Raw genomic sequence first — 22,839 nt, 5'->3', positions numbered from 1 at the left:
CTTAAGAAGCCTGAGTTGCTTATTAAGATCAGATGGGCACCTTGCCAAAAGAACAATATCGTCAGCATAAAGAAGAAGGATGATGACTATCCCAGCTAAGATCGTGCCATCACATCCTGCTTCCTCTAAATAGCCTTCGAGCTTATCAATGTAAATGCCAAATAGGGTATTTATTTATGTTATCATCATCATCATCATCATCATCAATATAGAATATTATTCTATATTGATGATGATGATGATGATGATGATAACATAAATAAATACCCTATTTGGCATTTACATCGATAAGCTCGATGTAAATTAATATTATTAATTTATTATATATATATATATATATATAAATAAATAAATAAATAAATAAATAAATGAATAAATAAATAATAATAATAAATTAATAATATTAATAATAATAATTTTACCATATTAAAATTAAATAATAGTTTAAATTAATAATTAAAATAGATTTAAAATTAATTTTCTTAGATAAATTAAGTTTAAATTAATAGTTAAAGAGTTTTCACAAAAAAATAAAAATAAATAAATTAACAAAAAAAACATAAATAAATAAATAAGGTTTCTCAGGTCCCCTTCTCTTGTTCTGGTACCGGCGTGGTCCATCTGAATCCGGCTTCCCGCGATAATGAGTTCAGCGTCTGCGCAGGTGCTCAGGTCTCTGCCATAGACCGCTCAGGTATGGTCTATGATTCCGCTGTTCTCATCGGTTCTGGCACCCGCGGAGTCCATCCGAATCCGAATCCGTCTTCCCGCATTTTTCATCATGTGAGCCGGGACTCTGCCATCGACCACCTTGGTAAGTTATGTGTTTTTGAGCAGGTTTATGGTCAGAGTAATATAGGTGAAGCAGGAATTAACAATATGGTGGATTTCGATCCTTTGAATAATGTTGGTTACACTAGTAATATTGAAAATTATAATGGTAATAATAACAATATGATTAATATGGGTAATATCAACAATAACGCTAACAATAATAATATTAATAATTATAATACTAATGAAGTTTTTAATAGCAATAATAATATAAATGATGACATTATTAATAATACTAATAACAATAATAGTAATTGTATTAATAATATTAAAAATTATAACTATAATAGTATTTACAATAATAATAATAATTATAATAATAATACTATTAATAATGGTGATAATAATATTAATAATTATAATATTAATGATATTTGCGATGAAAATAATAATAATAAAGTTGACAATATTAATAATAATAGTAATAAGATCAATTTCATTGTTAATAATGAGGATAATAACACTATTAATAATACTAATATTGATAATAATAATATTAATATGGTAAATAATAATGAAAGAGTAAATAAATATTGCTCTAGGAATAGGAGGATAATGAACTATGATAATAAGCTAACAAGGCTTAACTTACATAGAGACGTTAACTCTAAATCGAGGAAGAGTCATTTAAGTGATGTTAACCCTCCCTCTTCCTCTCATATTAATAATAAAGTTATTAATTTATCTAGTTTTTCTTTTCCCACTTCTGTTTTTAACGTTTTAAGCAAAGGTCTAAACTTTGCCTTGGCCCCTAAAAAGATCCCTGTTGATGACATTATTTGTGACATAGAATATGGAATTTGGGGCTTACCTGATAGTATTAAGAATACTATTAGGTAGGATTGTGTTGTTATTCTTAGGAAGGCTAAGCCTCCTAGGAGCAACCTTAACAGAGATGAATTTGAAGCCCTAAAATCCTTAAATCAGAACAAAGATATTGTTGTTCTGAAGGCTGACAAGGGGGGGGCTTCTGTCATTCTTAACAAGGAAGACTACCGCAATAAAATGTTAGATCATCTTCACAATAGTGGTAGTTATAAGAAGCTTCCCAAAAACCCGTTGAAGAGGATCTCCAAGATTGTGGCCCTTGCTATTAAATCCTGTGACTCAGTGAGTTCCCTGCACCATAAACTCATTGAGAGCAATCCTATCACGCCTAGAATCTATGGGCTCCCTAAAATCCATAAGGAAGGAGCTCCCCTTAGGCCTATCGTCAACACCATTGGAGGTCCTACCTATCTTCTTGCTAAGTTTCTTGCCTTGAAGCTTAAGCCCTTAGTTGGTTGTACAACATCCTTCGTGAAAAACTCGACCTCCTTTATTGAAGAGTTCAAGGACATCAAACTGGACCTTGGAGACATTCTGGTCAGTTTTGATGTTGTTTCCCTCTACACTTGCATCCCTATAAATGAGGCAATGGATGTGATCAACCGTCTTACTGATCCTGATACCACTCGGTTAGTTGAGATCTGCCTCACCTCAACCTTTTTCAGTTTTGAAGGAGAGTTCTTTGAGCAAACTTGTGGGGTTGCCATGGGCTCACCCCTATCCCCTGTGGTTGCTAATCTGTTTATGGAGGATTTTGAATCTAAGGCTTTGAACTCAGCCCGTCTCCTTCCCAAACTTTGGAAAAGGTATGTAGATGACACTAATGTCATCTGGTCTCACGGCCAAGAGGAGTTAGATCTCTTCTTCGATCATCTCAATAATCAATCCTCAGCTATTAAGTTCACTATGGAACAAGAGGTTAATGGTTGCCTCCTGTTCCTTGATATTCTTATCTCTAAGAATGAGGATGGTTCCCTCTCCCACCGAGTGTTTCGCAAGAAAACTCATACGGAGCAGTATCTTCATGCTAGTTCCCACCATTTCCCGGCCCAGAAGTTGGGGGTTCTCAACACCCTTGCAACTCGTGCCTTAAGGATCTCTGATGATAAGAGCTTCGAGGAGGAGAAATCCCACCTCTTTAATGTCTTTGTTGAAAACGGTTATAGTAGACACTTGGGATAAAAGGCTTTCCTCAAAGCAGCTAAGAATTCGTTAACCAAAAGAGGGCCTAAAGAGCGGATTCTTAGTGTCCATCTTCCGTATGTTCAGGGGACCACGGATAAGATTGCGAGGGTTCTTAAGAAGCATAATGTCCCCGCATCTTTTAGACCTCTCAACACCATTCGTAAATCCCTCAAATCTGTAAAGGATCCCATTGACCCTAAGGACATGAAAGGGGTTTATATTATTCCTTGTTCGTGTGGGACCCCCTATATTGGTGAGACTGGTCGCTCCATTAATCAAAGGATTAGTGAGCACGCAGCTGACCTCAAGCATATGAGAACTAAGTCTTCCGCTTTAGCAGAGCATGTGGAGAAAACCAATCATCATGTCTGCATCGAGGAGGCTAGTGTGATTGCTAGAGTGTCGCAATTCCATCACCGGAAATTTAGGGAAGCCCTGGAGATTGAAAAAAGACCGAACAATCTCAATAGAGAGGATGGCTGGAAGATCAGTAGTTGTTGGATCCCAGCCCTCTCCTCCTAGTCATTTTCTTTCTTTTCCTCCCTTATTTCATCGATTAATTAATTTTTAATATGGTAATTTATTTATTATTATTATTATTTTTTGTTAATTAATTAATTAATTAATTATTTTTTTGTGAAAACTCTTTAACTATTAATTTAAACTTAATTTATCTAAGAAAATTAATTTTAAATCTATTTTAATTATTAATTTAAACTATTATTTAATTTTAACATGGTAAAATTATTATTATTATTTATTCATTTATTTATTTATATATATATATATATTTTTTATCAATTTAAATTTAATTTACATAAAGTTAATTTTAAAATACTATTTTTACCATTAAATAGACCTTGAATTAATTTTTTACTAACTAATATTTTTATCTAACAATTTAAAATTAATTTTATTCTTATTAGTTAATATATTTGAAATTATTTATTTATTAATTTTATTCTTATTAGTTAATATATTTAAAATTATTTATTTATTTATGTTATTATTATTATTACTTATTCTATTATATATTTCTAACAATTTTAAATTAATTTAAATTTATTAATATATTAATATATTTGAAATTAATGTATTTTATGATTTACTTATTATATTTTATTAATTTCTTCTATATTAATAACCGAATTTTCTATAAAAAAAAATAAAAAAATAAGAATAAAAAAATAAATAAATACACCTTATCAAACTAGCCCTTATCATGGTCAAACTAGCCGTTATAACTAACTAATATTTTTATTTAACAGTTCAAAATTAACTTTATTCTTATTCTTATTAATTAATATATTTGAAATTATTTATTTATTTTTAATAATTTACTTATTATAATATTTTAATTTTACTTATTCTAGTATACATTTCTAATTATAACAAATTTAAATTAATGTAAGTTTATTAATATATTTAAAATTATTATTTTTTTAATTAATTCATTTTATGATTCACTTATTAATAATTATATATTAATTTATTCTATATTAATAACTGAAATTTCTTTTATATAAATAAAATAAATAAAATAAATAAATAATATAAATTAATATAATACCCCGTATCATGGTCAAGCTAGCCGTTATCAGGCCAAATCGAGCTGTTGTCTTTTTAGCTGTTACCTTATCGAGAAATCTGAGTTGTTGGATATTCTGCCCGGTCTATTTAAAATGCATAGGCCAGATCTGCTCATTCAACTTGTCCTGACGATGAACCACACTGGTTGGTTCAAAATGTGTCGACAAAAATTTCTCCATGTGATTTTCGCCGAATAATTCTTCAAAAATTTGATATGGATCACAGAAGTCTCAATTCAATAATTCTAGACTTATTACATTCATGAAATTCTTGATAGTTAGATACTTAATTTATTATTAATTCATTTATCCATATTTAGCCACTCTTCACAACCAATTAATAGGTATACTAGTGCAGTGCATCCGATGCATGCATGCTGATAATCATGTTTGATCCGTAATTTGAGATGGTCATTAGGAATTACACTTTCTTTTCCGTTGGCTTGTTTTGGAAGAGTATATTTTCTGACAATAAGGTAAGTACCTTATTTTACACATTGGTGGTTTTTCATGTATGGTAATTTTCTACATACTAATCTTCAGATCCCTTTTGTTTTAAGTTTGAACTATTGCATTATTTATGATATCCTTTGTTGGGAATTTCCTTTTCCTTATCTATTTTTTAATTACCACTTTGCTGCTGTGTGTTCTAGGGAGAGGATCTGGAATTTGCTTATGAAAGTATCTCTGCATTCTCAAGCAGGAGGACCAACCAAGACGCTGTTTTGGGGACGGAGGAATCTTTGAAAGAAATCAGGTACATACCTAGCTAATCTTCCTTTCTAGTGAATATTCAAAAGTAATCTTACTTTCTAGTGGAAATTTATTGAAAATGAAATTAACTCAAATAGATTACAGAAAAACACACATAAAAATCAGACACAAAATATTGGCGGAAAAAGGCTGAAGCCTCATGCTTCTCTCTCATTTTCATACATTATTCATTAAAAAAATTGAATATAGTGTTACAAATAAATAGATGAGAGATAGTGTTCTCAAGATAGTGCGTGCTATCTTAGACACTTTTGGTTGAGATAATTTCTCCTTTGGTTGAGATAATTTCTCACCAGACACACACCAATATAGGAGTTACCTAAACTAACTCCTATCTTAGAGGAACAACCCAAGAGTTAGGCACAAATTCCTAACTTGGAATATTTAATTAATTAATTTATTTTTGGATTTATTATTGTTTTATGAGAGAGGCTAACATTCCCCCCTTCAATGATAAATCCAAAATAAGAACGAGGAACCATTTTCCAAGTTCTCATGTTGATCCTCAAAAACATTGCCTGAAAAAACTACCAAAACTGGATGCTGGAAAAAACTCAAATCTGAAGAGAACATGAATTAGCTGCATGCTTGATTCATCTCTGAATGTTGCTTGACAACTCCATCACGTGCCAAGCCGCAAAAGGATCCAACTGTCCTTTGTTTGAAAACAATATCCGGTGTCTACCGACACAATTTGATGAACGCCCACTGGCGTGTTTGCTGATGATGATTGCCCACTGGCTGAAGATGTCGAAAAACAACTCAATGTTGTTTTTGTTATTATGAAAGCTGCTCACTGCTGCTTTGGCTGTCGATCGCCCACTGGCGAATTTGCTGATGCTCATTGCTGATGACAAATGCCCACTTGCTGATGAAGATGCCCACTGGCTGATGAAGATGCCCTCTGGCTGCTTCGCTGATATTGTCGAGACTTTCAGTCTGATAACCACTTGTCAATTTCATTGACATTTTCTCCCTTTTGTCAGCTGAAAGGAGAGACAATCTTCTCCAAAATATATTTGAACTCCCCCCCTTCAGGTGTAGGAGAGTTTCACTGTCGTACTCCCTCATTCAACTCCATGAGAGTACCATCATCTGTTCACTGCTGGCTGCACTATGTGTGATTGTAGTCGGTTGTACAATTGAGACAATCGTTTGACTGTGGATGACCATTCCCAAGGATCAATCCATTCATAATGTATCTTCAATCTGGCTGATTTTTGTTGGTTGCGACATTTTTCTGAGGAATGATTAGCCTTGCCACAATGGCAACAAGGATGGAGATCAAAACACTGATCTTCCATATGACCGGTTCGTTGACAATGAGAACATTTCGGTTGGACATTAACTTCAGGCTGCGTGCAATTCTGTTTGTCTGCAATTTTCTCAGAACCGACTGAGGTGAGTTGTTCAAGAAATCCTGCATTCACAAACTTAATTGGCTTGGAATAATCTGGGATATGTAAGTTGGTGTCATCAGTGACATATCCTAAGCCTCGTCGATTCTTGTTATTTTGAATCTCTTCCCAGGGCTTGATGATGGGTTTGGAAGAAATTTGAATTTGATCATGAACAACTTCGACACTTGAAGTTGTTTGGATGAGTGATTTGGAATCAACATCATTATCTTCATCTGTATGGTTGAATGACTTGGAAGAAGCACTCTTTTGTTGTAGCTCATCTCTTTGTAGTTGCAACTCTAGTTGAAGAAACTCAATGGTTTCATGTGTTTGTTGTAGATGCCGTGAAAGATCAGCAAGAGTTTCTTTGCTGATGTGCACCATGTCTTCATCACTGGAGATGATCAAACTGTGAAGAATGTTTAACCACTGAATATGTTGCGCCATCTGAACTTGCTCACTTGAAATCAGGCTCTCTTGTCGTAGATGTTGTGCTTTGAACCGTTTCACTTGATTTTGTTACTTGAATGACTGGCTCGCTTGTTATGGGACTTGAATGGCACGCTCGCTTGATTTGTTGCTTATTGCACTTGCTGGGAACACTTGCTAGAGTTGTAGAACTTTCTTGCTTAAACTCTGGAATTCACGCTCGCTTGATGATGATCGTGTTTGCATAAATGCTCACTTGCCTTACTTGAAGGAATAGCCACGCTCGCTTGATGTCGATCTCAACTTGCTTGATTGGTGTTAGAGTTGAACTTGTTTGGTTGCTTTGATGGTTGCTGCAATGATCTTCACTCTGGCTCGCTTGAAAGTCTGAAATTTGTACTATTTTGATGCAAATTGCTTGAATGAATACTCACGCTCGCTTGTTGCTTGTTTGCTTTAGAGTTAAAATTTGTGCATTCACTTGATTTTGCTTAAAGGACCCTTGTCGAACACTGTCGAAAATGCACCCAAAAAACACTTAATGATTTAATGACTCACTACAATGAATTCAATTTGACTCAATTCAAGACTTGGGTGTCGGTTTCAACCGAGAATGCACCCTTACAATTCAATGTAATTTGAGTTTGATTACAAGTTCAATAATGTTGATGTAGATTGTGCTCTGAAACGTTGAAGTTTACAGATTCATTAACTTGAATGTAGTGATGTAGACTTTGCTTTGAAATGCTGGAGTTTGCAGATTCATGAACTTGATTATATTGAGTGAAATTGTTTGTTGAGGTAGAATGCCGATGTTGAAAACTTTGATTATTTGTTGTAGTGTTGATCTTGATTATCCTTCCTTGAAGTTATTTTGTTACAAGTGTTGTGCTTGCTTGCATTGAACTTTATGTGTGATAAATGAGATCATTTATGTGTCAAAACTAGACACAAATCATAAGCAAAAAACATGAAGCATGCACCATCATCAACACACTCTTCGTGTACCTAAGATCCCTTTGTTCAATTTCGGGCGGATCTAGGACACAATCACCACAAAAAGTTATATCTTTATTAAACTTTGGAGTACATAGTTGCTCAGCTTCACAATATCTTCATGAAATCAAAGTTCTAGAACTTTTTTGAAAGAAAAATGTCTTCAGAAAATTGACTCAACCTTCTAGAAATAAAAATATTCACTTATCTCTCCAAATACACAAATAAATTTACCTTATCCCTCCATTACAAAAGCTTCATTGTCACACATATGTGATTTCCAATGTAAAAATCCCCACTTACATATAGGATACCAAACACAATTAACACACATAAAAAAACCAGAAACATAGAAATGGCGGAAAAGGCCTCACTCTCACTGTATTCTTCTCATTTTATCATCATCATCGTCTTCATAAACTCCTGCATCGTACAGGAATCTCTTGTTGTCATCTGACAAAACTGAATAAGCCTCCTAGATCGCTTGAAACTTCTTCTTAGACTCCTCTGCTACCTTTGCATTCCCTGAGGCAGACCACCGGTCCGGGTGCCATCTCTTTGACTTCCACGCTACAAGTATTCCAGGCATGTCACTTCCAGGTAAGTTCTCCATGTCCACGCTTTCGGCCTTCCACTCTCGACAAACTTGACCAATCTTCTCTCGGCCCTCCCACAACTTCACGGTCTGATCTCTTGCCTCGTAACAGCGTCAGACTTGTTGCTTATCTCCTTCCACGTTCACCACTAGCTATGGTTCTTCTCACGCTCACCACTGCGCATTGATCCCACGACTATACGATCTGATCACTCCACAATAATTTACAATCAATGCCACTGCTCCAAGGTCAACCTTTACACACCAGTTGCTCAGGTCTTCCAAGCATGCAGGTTCAATTACGACAGGGATCATACGCAGGCAGGTTCTGATTCGCAACAAGCTTCCACGAGTCTCTTAAACCTGACAATGCAATAGATCTATCACTCTTGGCAGATTTCGATGCTGTTGGTAGTGACATACGCACGACTTCAAACGCGCTCGACAACCTCTCGCAACAGCAATATCTGTGCATTGCCAGTAGATTGGAGGGCAGTAGTCGGTTAACTAATGTTACTTGCTCCTTTTGGAGAATACCGTCCAGACGTTGCAACCGTGGATGACCCGTTTCTGAAGAGAATAGCAAAAGGTTTTGTGAATAAAAATGGGATTTCTTAGGTTGTCACAAAAAATGGCCATTAATCGCTTCCCAAGTGTGGCAATGTTAAACAACCAGCCATTACTCTGTTGCGTGAAGACATGGCATCAATTTTGTGCTCCAATTACCTCTCTGGTGCCAAAGAACGGACCTCTCCTCTTCCTACTGATTTGTTGTTATCAAGATGTCTCCTCCGAATGGGATCTTCCGCCACACAAGTCCAAAACCGTGGGGGTTCTGTCCAATTCTCGGCAGATTCCGCATAGAGATCAATTTTCTTGATTCTGTCGCCCCTAGCGAAATTCAAATTCAATTATCTGCCATCCTCCCGTACCTTAAATGGACAGACAAGACAGACAAAAAAACACGGGGCAAAAAATATATTCTCCATCGATTTCAAGTCTGTAGCAAACTATACCCAACTCTTAAGAACATAACAGACCCTCAGTACCAATGATATTTGTAGCACGCTCCACGCAATCACTCTGCCATGAACAAAATTCACACCACAGGGTAGTCAATCACACCCTCGACTTACCACAACAACGCTTCCAGAACAACAACAAATCCACGAAACTTTCACACACAAGTTCTTTCATAGTAGGCTCCCCCTTCAGGTATTTCTTCCACTATTATCACAGCCGAATACCGCTCAGATATGTCCAACGCAGATGATAATTGAATTCTTCCAATGTCAATACCTCCTCCATCCAACGGATATAGATATGCTAATGCTTACAATTTTGTAGATCTTACAACAGCGAGTCCCTCTTACAACCACTTCTTTCACCAAAGAGTTAGGCTCTGATACCACATATTGAAATTGAAATTAACTCAAATAGATTACAGAAAAACACACATAAAAATCAGACACAAAATATTGGCGGAAAAATGCTGAAGCCTCATGCTTCTCTCTCACTTTCATACATTATTCATTAAAAAATTTGAATATAGTGTTACAAATAAATAGATGAGAGATAGTGTTCTCAAGATAGTGCGTGCTATCTTAGACACTTTTGGTTGAGATAATTTCTCCTTTGGTTGAGATAATTTCTCACCAGACACACACCAATATAGGAGTTACCTAAACTAACTCCTATCTTAGAGGAACAACCCAAGAGTTAGGCACAAATTCCTAACTTGGAATATTTAATTAATTAATTTATTTTTGGATTTATTATTGTTTTATGAGAGAGGCTAACAAAATTTAAAGCAAAACTTTTTGGGAACTGAACAGTTTGTATCCTATGCAGATTTACTTGTCATAACCTGTAGTTGGCATGAAAATATTTGCATGGATGCTATTGCTTAATGTAATTTTATTCAGTGGGGCTTGGCTTGTTTCCTCTGAAAATTTAAAGAAGATATGCATGGAAATCTATGTTGCACGAAATTTTAGGAACCCGGCGTTTTGGGCTGTACCCGTACCCGAAACTCCGAAACTCCGAAACTTAGCCAAAACTCGACCATCATGTAATCATCTATGAGAGTTAATATAGACTTGGTTTTCTTTCTAAATTGTCATCTATGGGTCTTATTTCCTTTTTCCTTGCAAGATAATGTGTTATTCACTTATTTATAAATTTCTCTATATATATATATGACCGACATTTCCATTTTTGGGAGGTGACGTTTCTAAATGTACCCATTTCGGAAACTCTGAAACATTTCGACGCTTCGTGCAACTTAGACGGAAATTTGTTGTCTCACTTGTGAGCATTTTCCCTATGATTACGCTAAAATTAATGGGACAGATATTGATAATATATTAAAATCTCACTATAAATATTCAGTTTTATAGAATCATGGGGGCAGTTCTCAAGGTTGAGACAGCAAATTTCCACACCATGAATGTTCTTGCTTTCTGCATTGGCATATGGTACATTTTTACCATGTTAATGCGTTGTCTTTGAATTCCAGGGAGGCAACATCGGCCTATAAAGCTGAGGCCTTGGAATTGCAAAAACGACTCAGGCGTTTGCAGTCTCAGTTTGATTTGCTTACTGGCCAAACTTCAGCTTTGATTCAAGGAAGACGGGCTCGTGTAGCAGCAGCCTCTACAACAAATGGACAGTTACTGCTAGTTGATGAAAAGCTTGCCAGCAGGAATTTAGAGGTATGATATGCAGGAATATATGGTGCTAGTGTTTCTTGAAGGCCCCTATATGTTGTACGTGAGTTTGATAACTTGAGAAGGTCATTTTAAGGAACTGGGTTCATTGAGATGCTGTGCTGGCTAGATAATGTACTAGGAAATTCAGTAATGCACTACATGTAATTTGATTTTACCATCGACATAAGTGTTAGAAATTTGGTAACTTGTATAGACGTGAAGTGCATTTTATTATCTATTCTCTACTTCCATGAAATAACTTTTGAATCTAGATAGAAGAAACTCATGTTGAGTATTTTGTTTGTGAAAATCAGCTTTGGTCTGCATAAGACATTAATGGGAGCATGCATAAGAATAAGACATTAATGTGGGCATGATTAATAGCGTAATTCTAGATTTGGGAAAGTTCTGCTAGTGTATAAGGCCATGCATTAGTAATGCTTATGCCAATAAAAGATAATCTGTTACTTGTAGTAAATCCTCAAAATTCAAATAAAGATTATGACTAAAATACCCCCATAATGTGTATAAAATCATCCCTCCATATTGATAGCTTCCTTGATCCCAAATTGTATCTCAACTCGATAACTTGGATGTAGGCAAAGTCTCTGTAGAGATGACAACAGTTTGAACTTTGATCCTCTGAACTTTGATCCTGAGTCGGCTGTCAATTATAGTGATTTTGTACATTGATGTATTTGGTGTGGTTATAAAAAATAATATTCTTAACCAACTGAAAGCATTCTAATTATCACACTTTAGAACTGTGGGCTGCTGCTGTGCAAATCCATGACTGAGGACCAAGAGTCCAAACAGCTTCCTGACCAGAAGTAACTGCACTTTTACACAATGTCTCAATAATAGAAAAAACAATAGTGGCTTGTTTGTTACTGTGCCATTCAATATTTCTCCGGACTGCAGGGTAAAATAGGCCAGAAGTAGATGTTCTATCATCCACATCACCTTTTTGATATGTGTCAATAGACTTGTTATCGATCTGATTAGCAGGGTTGCAAACGTTTGTGCACCCATTAGGATGGGTACACACAGGGTAATGGTTCACTGTCACTTTGGCACGAACCCCTGCTCTTTAAGTCCAACTTCCTCCTGAAAGGCCATGGGAGAATTCCCACTCAATACATCAACCAACTCCAAGTAAATCCAGTGCCTTAAATGGAGTTAAGAAAAGGTGGGAGAGTTAATTATGAGGGATGTTTTGCTGATTTTTGTATGTATACATGCAAAAAAACTAAAGACAACAAAACACGACACCAAATGATAATATATATGGCATGTGAGTACTTAAATTTGATTTAGAAAAAATATACTAATCAGTTTAAGAGTTGTTTTCAAGTTTGGGTTGCTGGTTAAAGGAGTTATATGTTAAATTAGCTTGCTTCCCTGTAACTGCAGATTGAAAAATATGCAATAAATTGCCTGGAAAACAACCAGTTTCACACAAACAAACCACCCAATGAACTCCAAAGCACTCCTAGATTCCTAGTCTATGAGTGGGGAAGTTGGAATGTATGAATTTGATCTTGAAAGGTCACTTCCAAGCTTATGAACAACATTAAATATCAATTTCCAGCAAGATGGAGATTGTATTTCTGTGTTCCTGTGATGAAATCCTCCTAGGTACTCTGCCCATAAAATTTCTAGAATTAAATTTACTTAATTACAACTGGAAATAGTTGTACTTTTGACTCTAAGTCAGTAAATGAACAATATAAATTTAAACTAGAATCTATGTGCAAGGTTCCAAATGGACAACTTACTTGGAATGAGCAAAAATCTTGAAGAATGCTGCAGATTTCTTTTGTTATAACTAGTAAAACGTATGGATCTGCAATGAAATCAGTTGATACACGAGTAAATAAATCCAAAAATGATTCCAACTCAATGCATCAAAACATTAGCTTAGATTTAGCTTTATTTTGATATCCCAAAGTAAATCATCTTGCTGTTTATCATATAATTATGAAAAATTCAGCAAGTAAATTTCCTAAACTAAAACAGAAATAAAAAGTTTTTGAATTTTTAAACAGAGTGGTTGTTGCAATTATTACCTTGTACCAAAATAACTTTACTTCAAAGCTGGGTTGTGATACACAGTCCTCTTTAAGTTGATTTTTCACTTTATTAGGGAATCGAGATTGGTCTTCTATAGAAATCCCCTCCATTTGTTGAAATTTGGGTAGCTCGGTAGGTATATCTGAGTGGAGAAAACCCACAAAAATGGAGCTTGTGAGCAAGATACCCAAGGTTTGGGGTTTTGACCCAAAAGAGTGGGCTTAGAACCCAACGAAACTAATTTAATATTCTAATTTGTGTAATGGGGTCTCTTGAAGGATAAAGAAGGCTCCTAAGTCACCTATTGGAGAAATATAAATACTGGCCAAAGGAGAGGCTTGATCACACAATGAGATGGACTTCATGTGTGCAGCAAGATTAGCCCTAGGAGAGCCACAGATCAAGAGAAGATAGCCGCAACAAGGAAGGGACCTGTAGTGGAGGCCAAGTTTTCTTTTGTTCAAATGAGACAGACTGTAATAGGTAGTTTTGGCTGATCACTGGCTTTAGACCAACGACAAGGTAAGGAAGGTTCCCGTAGTAGTAAGGAGGGCTGTTCGCAACCCTTTGGAAGGAGCTGCAACCTACGAACCACAGCCAAGACCCAACAAACCTAGCCGAGGATTGGTTATCAAGACTAAAGTGAGAACAAGGCTGATAAAGGGTTTCGTGACTTGTTGAGGAGGTTGGTTAGGGCCTCAGGAATTGAGGTTAGGCAGACTGAGGCCTGTTAGGGCCTCTGTGCCCTGTGTTGAGGCTATCGAAGAGGCACAAGAAGGCCTGGTTAGGGCTGTAAAAGGTTTGGACAGTGGGCCAAGAGCCTTAGAGTTGAATGAGCACTGGTCAAGGTTGATCAGAGGTAGCTACAGCAGGGATGAGACCCTAAGGGATATGGGTTAAGATCAACTTAAGACCAGGTGAGGGCAGGGCATAGGTAGAAGTGGCTTGGACAAGGGTTGGAAAGTGGTATAAGGGGTTGTTAAGGACTGAACAACAGGACAATAGGCTAAAGGGAGCAGTTTGCTGGTGAATGGTAGACATAAGCCTAAAGTAGCTGGCTAAGGCTACAGGATAGTTGATGTGAAGTCTAAAGGAGCAGAACCTGTGAACAATAGAAGTTTGTAGCAGCTAAGGAAGGCAACTACAAGTCTACAACAAGGAAAACAAGCTGGAATGAGGACTATGGGCTAAAGGAACAACCCGTGTAAGTCAAGTATCTTGCTGATTGTGATTTGTAGACAAAGGACAACCATTTGTATTTGTATTTGAGCAGATGAGGACTTGATGGACTAGGCCTTAGCCCTAGTTGTATTTAGTCAAAGGACAGACTTGTATACTGTGTATTATAGCATTGCATCAGGGTTTGTAAAGGCCCATGATCCCTAGTACGGGAGCCCTAAGGTTTTCTTATTAATGGAAAAATAAGGAACATGATTTTGGGCCAAAATACTATGTATTATTGTTGATCTGTTTGCTATTATATTCCACTGTGCAAATTCGTTTAAAGTTGGGCATCTCTAGTATGTTTGTGTTCCTAGCTAAGGCATATACCAGACCTAGGGTGCATGGGAATTCCAACATGGTATCAGAGCAACTAGATCAGAGTGTGCACATGTGTCAGCTCTAGGAGGGAGTTGTGAGATTGTTGCAAGAAGTAGCAGTGTTGCCAAGTGAGTTGGCTAGACATGGAGTAGAAGGTTTAGCTGAGAACATGGAGATGTGGTCTTGACTAGTTTGGTGACTAGCTAGGATGGGAGTTCTGGTGGATTGATGGAGAAATCAGTGCACAATAGTATCTTGTGTGGCAAGTTGTTGATGATGGACTTCCATTGACTTGTTAAAGTATGTTGAGACAGTTCAGGTGCCTTGGCAAAGAGTGCTTTGGCATGGACAAGATAGCTCCATATGGATAGCAGGTTGATTATGAGTTAGTATCTTCATTGGGTTACAAGATTGCACATCTGGTAGTGGAGCCATGTGCATGTGAAAAGTTTGAGATGAGAAAAATTATAGAGTTGGATTGCGATGGTCTAGAGTGGCTAGGCCCAATGTTCAATCGCAACTTGGGATTGACCTTAATAGGATACAAATTCAGTTTCAACGTTTTCCGAGAGGGAAAGCTGAGTGAGCTAAGAAGAGGTTGTGTAGGCTTAGAGGGAGATTGCGAAGGAAAGTTAGCCACACAATGGAAGTCTAACCTTCATGTTTAAGCAAAAGAGTGGAGTCTTCTAGGCCATGCAAGGAAAGTCACGGACCATGCAAGGACATTTGTGGTGCATGCAAGAAAAGTCGTAGGCCATGTGAGCATAGTCTTGGTGCACGCAAGGAGGGTCATGGTACATGCAAGGATTGTCGTGAACCATGCATGGAGAGTCATGATCATGTAAAGGGAAGACATGGCACATGCGAAAACAATCGTGGCACATGTAAGGATAGTCATGGCCATGCAAGGAAAGTCTTGGAGTTGGAGACTTCTACGAGAAGGACATGGAAATACCTTCCTCACTAAGAGGGAGTGTTGTAATTTGGGTAGTACGGATGGTATTTCCGAGTGGAGAAAACCCACGAAAAGGGAGCTTGTGGGCAAGATACCCAAGGTTTGGGGTTTTTGTTGAGAAATCTAGGGGCAACTAGATTAGGTGATTTCTCTTACTTTATAATTGCTTGTGATGTTCTTTTATTTTAAATTGATTAGCTTCCTCTTTCACTTGATTGTTATTGTGTTCTTTATCATCAAACAACTACCAAACAATGAAGATCAATGAGACAAGAGGATACAAAATGTAGGCTGTAAGGCAGTGCCAAAACCTCTCTTCTTGAGAGGAAAACCAACAAGAACTCTTCTCTTCTTATATAACTTCAAACAACGAATTCCAAGACCTAAGATCCTTGACAAAGACCCCTCCAAGACCAACTCAACCTTCCTTCTTGATGAGCTTTCCTTACATAGCTTATAACAACAAACTTCGACCTTCCAACAACTTTTACAGCAACTTCGACCCCGACAACTATTCCAGCAACTTCTACCCCAACAACTTCTCCAACAACTTCGAACCCAACAACTTTTCTAGCAACTTCGACTTAGAAGCTTTTCTAGCAACTTCGACCCCAACAACTTCTCCAATAACTTCGACTTAGCAACAAATTCAACTTAGCAACTTTAGAATTTCGTTGCACATGAGAGAGAGAGTGTGTGTGTGTGTGTGTGTGTTTGAGAGAGAGAGAGAGAGAGACAGAGAGCCAAAAACTTCGACTTTAGCTTCCTTCTTGAACTTCTTGCCTTAGGACTTCTTCTTTTTAAGATCGAACTTCTTCTCTTACTTCTTCGTATGTCTTGGATGTATTCTTCAAATGAGGTCAAATTCCTCTTATATATAGGCTTTCCAGGGGTAAGAATTGCATCCATGATGCTGACTCGATATTTTATGTAGGCCAACTTGTTGCAGCTAGGTTGACTTGTCTTGGAGGGTCTTTTATGAATCAAATAAATTTCTTTTACATGATGCAAGATGCCCAAAAGGGTCTTACATATTACAATTTACAACGACTCAATTAACTCCTAGACTTTATGACAAAGCCCTAGTAGCACTGAATGGGTTCTTGATTTATAAATAAAATGACCTTGAGCATGAAAGCCATGCTTCAAAATAATAATAGTAAATTTTATTTCTCTTTTCATAAAATGCATAATATCATGATTACATTAGACATTATGAAGACCGAACCTAGTTACACTTTTCAACACTCTCTCTTAACTAGGGAGGTATTCATAATCCATACAAAGTACTTGGACATTCTCATACTGAAGAATTCTCATAAGAAGAGTCGGATTGGTAAACCATCTCATAAGCTGTTATTTCAACTTATCTCATTGCATCTTATCACATCAACCAACATTGTCATATAGCAAGGCCTTGATTCACAACTCTATCTCTCCACAAGATTAGAGCACAAGGTTGGGGAGACCAATGATTCATAGACATCTTCATCATTGTCTCTCAAGGCACATACCACATCCAGATGTTCACAAGGTATGTCCTTCTAGGACCATTCTTGTCTTGGATTAACACATCTTCAAGGAATTTCCTCTTTGATTACTTTTACCTATTGGATGCCCTACCACATCCTCAAAGAGTATCAATACCATTTTCAAATGCTTACCCAATCCTCTTTCTTTCTTCATACAATGAAGACAAGAATGATGTGTCCTCAACTAGGAAGGATCTACACATTCCTATAAAAGGAATATTCCCAAGCTCCCTTTTAACAAGGGACTTGCCCAAGCTCCCTTTTAACAAGGGACTTGCCCAAGCTCCCTCTCAACTAGGGACTTGTTTCCAACAACTATCTGCTCTTTGGTGGAGATCATGGTACCATTAGCTTCTTGTAGGGCTCCTCTTTTTGCATCATGTCATGAACTTCATCTTTTTCATCATGGAGCCTTCTTCTTCTAGAATTTTTCGTAGGGCATTGACCATCTTCTTCATCACTTCCTTTCAACGAAACATAGTGTTGAACTAATAGTCATGTCATCCCTCTTTTCATCAGAAAGTGATCTTCTAGTCCACATCTGGCTATCCTTCATATAACTACCTTTTCCAAGTCGTGTTTCTTTTAGTATCTTCCATCTAATCACATGAGTACTAGTTGTAGGTGACTTCTACAACCTTCTTTCGGTAGCCCTGTTTCAACCAAACCAAATGCTTTTTTAGAAATCAAAATGAACATTAAATTAAAGTTACCTTTTTATGATGGCCTTTCGTCATGACATCATCTTCTTGCAACTTCAACATCTTTTCGCAAACCGTATGAATCCATCTCCAAGACATACATTTCCAAGGTTCTCCTTTTTCCAACATATCAGGGTCTTCATACCTTCTCTATGGAGATGTCATAGCTAATCCTTCTAGTTATTAGATGTTGATCACTTATCTTATCTTATGTGACTATAGATGCATCTTTCAAAAACTCTTCTTTCACCTTTTCTTCACTTATTGCTTCCACAGGATCGTCTATACATAGTTCCTTCATCACAGGAACCACGAATGCCAACCACCTCATATTCTCAGTGAGGTCATATCATGTCAATATGTAGAAGAGTTCAAGGCATATTGTCTACATGCCTTCATGTATCTTTCTAAAGGAAGAGTTTCTTCTTCTTTTATCATGCTCATGAGATAGAGCATTCCACCCATTCTATTTGCAACCATATGATAACATGACATTATCTATCTATCAAATATATACATACCTCTTCCTTCATGTGGTCATCTAGACTTCCGTCGGGCAACTTCCTTTCCTTGCTTTAAGATGAAAGTACTTCAACCAACTTGTCATGCTTCACATCTTTGTCATCATTCCATCATTCTTTTAACCTGTAGATCCCACATAAGGTGGAATGTATACCATCTGCGAGACATTTGCTTCTTCTTAAGTAGAGGTGAATCTTCTAACAAAGATTCCAATGGAGGATCTTAATGATCCTCATTCTGCAAATGTTCCTTTCTAATGATGATGATTTTGTATGATGATCTCTTTATCTTCTATCTTGCTAGATGACTTTGTCCAACCATATTAATTGCTACTTTGGTTATCCTTAATGAAAATGCCATGAGCTACTTCCTGTTTATCATGTGAGATGACTGCTTTAGCCATATAGACTCCTACTTCGACTACCATGTCTCTATGATGATGTCATCTCTATCTCTTCTATAATGCATCTATCATACTTGTAATGCTTTCCATCATGACAACTATCTTTTATAAACTTGAAAAGAACTAAGTGTAGGAGGTTATCTTAGTCATTTTAGAGGTCTTTTACTTCCTCCTTTGTCTTCTTGTTTTCAGGCTCTTCTACTTCTTCGGTGACATGGGCTGCAGTTCTATCTTTTCTTTTCTTGTTGTCCTTTTTAAATTTAGGACAATTTTGAAATGCCCATATTCATTACATCCATAGCATTGGATCTTTGACATGTTGATCTTCTTCTTCTTCGAAGGATCAAAATTTCCAAACTTCCCTTTCTTTGTAGCCATGGAAACATATGCTTGAGTTTGTTCACTTGATCCAACATCGCTCTTTGCCTTTAATCTAGTTTCTTCAATCTTACATAATTACCGAAGTTCCCTGAATGAAGTGGCTTCCTTCTTTCCATGGATATTTCATACAAAGTTGCTCATTCATCAGGTAGTGCATTGAGCACTATGGTGGTCATTTCTTTATCATACAATATTTTTTCCTAGTTCTTGTACTTGATCTCTAATTTGTGATACCCTCATAAGGTATGAGGCTACCCCTTTTTCCTTTGATACCTTCATCTTGTATAGTTCGGTTTTCAATGTTATAACTTCTCCAACAGTGCTTACATAAAACAATTCTACCAACTTTTCATAGATTTCTTTTGATGTTTCCATTTTTGCCACATAAGGGATGAGGGAATCCTTGATTGATTTTATGAGGATTCTTTGAGTCATTACTTCCCCTTCCATATACTTTGACAGTGCTTGAGATTGCTCTTGAGAAGGCTCAGAGATTGAACCCTTAACATATTCAATAACTTCATTCTGTATGAGGATCAAATCTATTTTCTTTTTCCATGCAAGGTAATTTGATGACCCAACAAGTTTGTTGCTCTCCTTGCAGAATGAAGTCATATTGGTAGTAGATTCAGAAATAAATATAAAAATACTTATCAAGTGAATATGCTCCTTTGATGATGATATCTTCAACTTGATGCTTTCTTGATGATGTTGACTTTTACTACTCCTTTGACAATTGAAGATGCCTCCTTGATGATGATGACTTGATGATCTTCTTCAAGGATGATTGAGATGTGATCCTTTCTTCAATGTGAGGGAGATCACTTTGATGATGAAGTGCTCTTTCTTTCTTCCTTGTTAGATGATTGTAGAATGTGTAAGCTTCCTAAGAATGCTTCAAGTGTAGAGTCCTTCTTTGAATGGAGGTAGGGTCTTTATGGTCTTCTTCTTCTCCAAAGTGGTGTTCCTTATAGATGATGTGATCCTCGTGATGAGATGAATGGTCCTCCTTGATGCTTCTTAGTTCTCCTTGATGACCTTCTTGTGCTCGACCCTTATGTATCCTTCTTCAATGGAGTGATCTTCAAATTGCCTATCCTTGTTGTAGTCACCTTAGCTTTGAAAGTTTGATACCATGTTGAGAAATCTAGGGGCAACTAGATTATGTGATTTCTCTTACTTCTGATAACTGCTTGTGATGTTCTTTTATTTTAACTTGATTAGCTTCTTCTTTCACTTGATTATTATTGTGTTCTTTATCATCAAACAACTATCAAACAATGAAGATCGATGAGACAAGAGGACACAAAATGTAGGCTATAAGCCAGGGCCAAAACCTCTCCTCCTAAGAGGAAAACCCACAAGAACTCTTCTCTTCTTATAGAACTTCAAATGATGAATTCCAAACTTAAGACCCTTGACAAAGACCCCTCTAAGACCAAGTCAACCTTCCTTTTTGATGAGATTTCCTTACACAACTTACTACAATAAACTTCGACCTTCTAGCAACTTCTTTAGCAACTTCGACCCCAACAACTTCTCTAGCAACTTCGACCCCAACGACTTTTCTAGCAACTTCAACCCCAACAACTTTTCCAACAACTTTGACTTAGCAACGTCAACCCCAACAACTTTGACTTAACAACAACTTCGACTTCGCAACTTCAGAATTTCGTTGCACATGAGAGAGAGAGAGCCAAAAACTTTGACTTTAGCTTCCTTCTTGAACTTCGCTTGCCTTAGGACTTCTTCTTCTTAAGATTGAACTTCTTCTCTTGCTTCTTCGTTTGTCTTGGATGTATTCTTCAAATGAGGTCGAATGCCTCTTATATATAGGCTTTCCAGGGGTACGAACTGCCTCCATGAGGCCGATTTGATCTTTTATGTAGGCCGACTTGTTGCAGCTAGGTTGACTTGTCTTGGAGGGTCTTTTATGACTCAAATAAATTTCTTTTACATAATACAAGATGCCCAAAGGGGTCTTACATATTACAATGACTCAATTAACTCCTAGACTTTATGACAAAGCCCTAGAAGCACTCAATGGGTGCTTGACTTATAAATAAAATGACCTTGAGCATGAAACCCATGCTGCAAAATAATAATAATAAAATTTCTTTTTCTCTTTTGATCAAATACATAAAATCATGATTACATTAGACATTACGAAGACCGAACCTAATAACGCTTTTCAACAATTTTGACTCAAAGGAGTGGGCTTAGAACCCAAGGAAACTAATTTAATAGTTTAATTTGCGTAGTGGGATTTCTTGAGGGATAAGGAGGGCTCCTAAGTCACCTATTGGAGAGATATAAATATAGGCCAACAGAGTCCTAATCACACAATGACATGGACTTCATGTGTGGAGCAAGATTAGACCTAGGAGAGCCACAAATCAAGAGAAGATAGTCACGTCAAGGAAGGAACTTGTGGTGGATGGCGATTTTTTTTGTTCAAATGAGACAAAGTTTGTAATGGTTAGTTCTAGTTGATCGTAGGCTTGGTTAGACTAGTCGCAAGGTAGGGAAGGGAGACTACTGTCTTTAGAAGGGCAGACTGGCCATGTTCAGCTACATGAATGTTCCTGCAACAGTAGGGAGGGTTGGCCGCAACCCAGGAACCACAACCAAGACCCAGTAGACCTAGCCGAGGATTGGCTAGGGCAGACTAAAGTGAGAGCATGGATAATATAGGGTTTCATGACTTGTTGAGGAGGTTGGTAGGACCTTAGAAATCGAGGTTAGGAAGATCGAGGTTTGTTAGGGCCTCCATGGCCTGTGTTGAGGCTATCGAAGAGGCCTATGAAGGCTTGGTTAGGGTCGTAGAAGGTCTGGACAGGGAGGCCAAGAGCCTTAGAGTTGAAGGAGCACTGGCGGAGGTTGATCAAAGGTTGCTACAACAGGGCCGAGACACTAAGGGCTAGGGTTAAGGCCATCTTAGGGCAGGGCAGAGGTAGACGCTCCTTGGACAAGGGTTGGACAATGGTATAAGGGGCTGCTAACGAGGACTGAATAGTAGGACAATAGGCTAAAGGGAGCAATTTGCTGGTGAATGGTAGCCATAAACCTAAAGTAGCGCTAAGGCTGCAAGGAAGCTGATTTGAGGTCTAAAGGAGTAGAAACTATGAACAATAGAAGTCTTTAGTAGTGAAGGAAGGTAGCTACAAGCCTACAACAAGGACAACAAGCTGGCATGAGGACTGTGGGCTATAGGAAAAACCCAGGTAAGTCAAGTATCTTGATTGTGATTTGTAGGCGTTAGATAAATGTTTTGTTACTTGTATTTGGGCAGATGAGGACTTGATGGACTAGGCCTCAACGAGTTAGACCTAGTTGTAACTAGTTGAAGGAAAAACTTGTATACTGTGTATTATAGCATTGTATTAGGG

The 22,839-nt window shown here is 37.1% G+C and overlaps 1 protein-coding gene across 5 annotated transcripts in view; it reads left to right on the top strand.

Moving 5' to 3' along the window:
• LOC149154957 (AUGMIN subunit 3-like) overlaps nt 1-22,839 on the top strand; it is a 690,355-nt gene that overhangs the window by 61,161 nt on the left and 606,355 nt on the right. For 3 of the 5 annotated variants that reach the window (XM_089441741.1, XM_089441742.1, XM_089441740.1), the window contains exons 3-4: nt 5,090-5,193; nt 11,149-11,344. The exons of the other annotated variants lie outside the window; for them this stretch is intronic. In XM_089441741.1, the coding sequence (XP_089297867.1) occupies nt 5,090-5,193; nt 11,149-11,344 (300 nt within the window). The remainder of the gene's footprint in view (nt 1-5,089; nt 5,194-11,148; nt 11,345-22,839) is intronic. 5 annotated transcript variants of the gene reach the window in all.

This window comes from Pinus tabuliformis, chromosome 9 (assembly GCF_031772625.1).
Source record: "Pinus tabuliformis cultivar Carrire ecotype Pingquan chromosome 9, CPIR1, whole genome shotgun sequence".
Classification (NCBI taxonomy): Eukaryota; Viridiplantae; Streptophyta; class Pinopsida; order Pinales; family Pinaceae; genus Pinus; species Pinus tabuliformis.
This window is presented reverse-complemented; position numbering and strand designations above follow the sequence as displayed.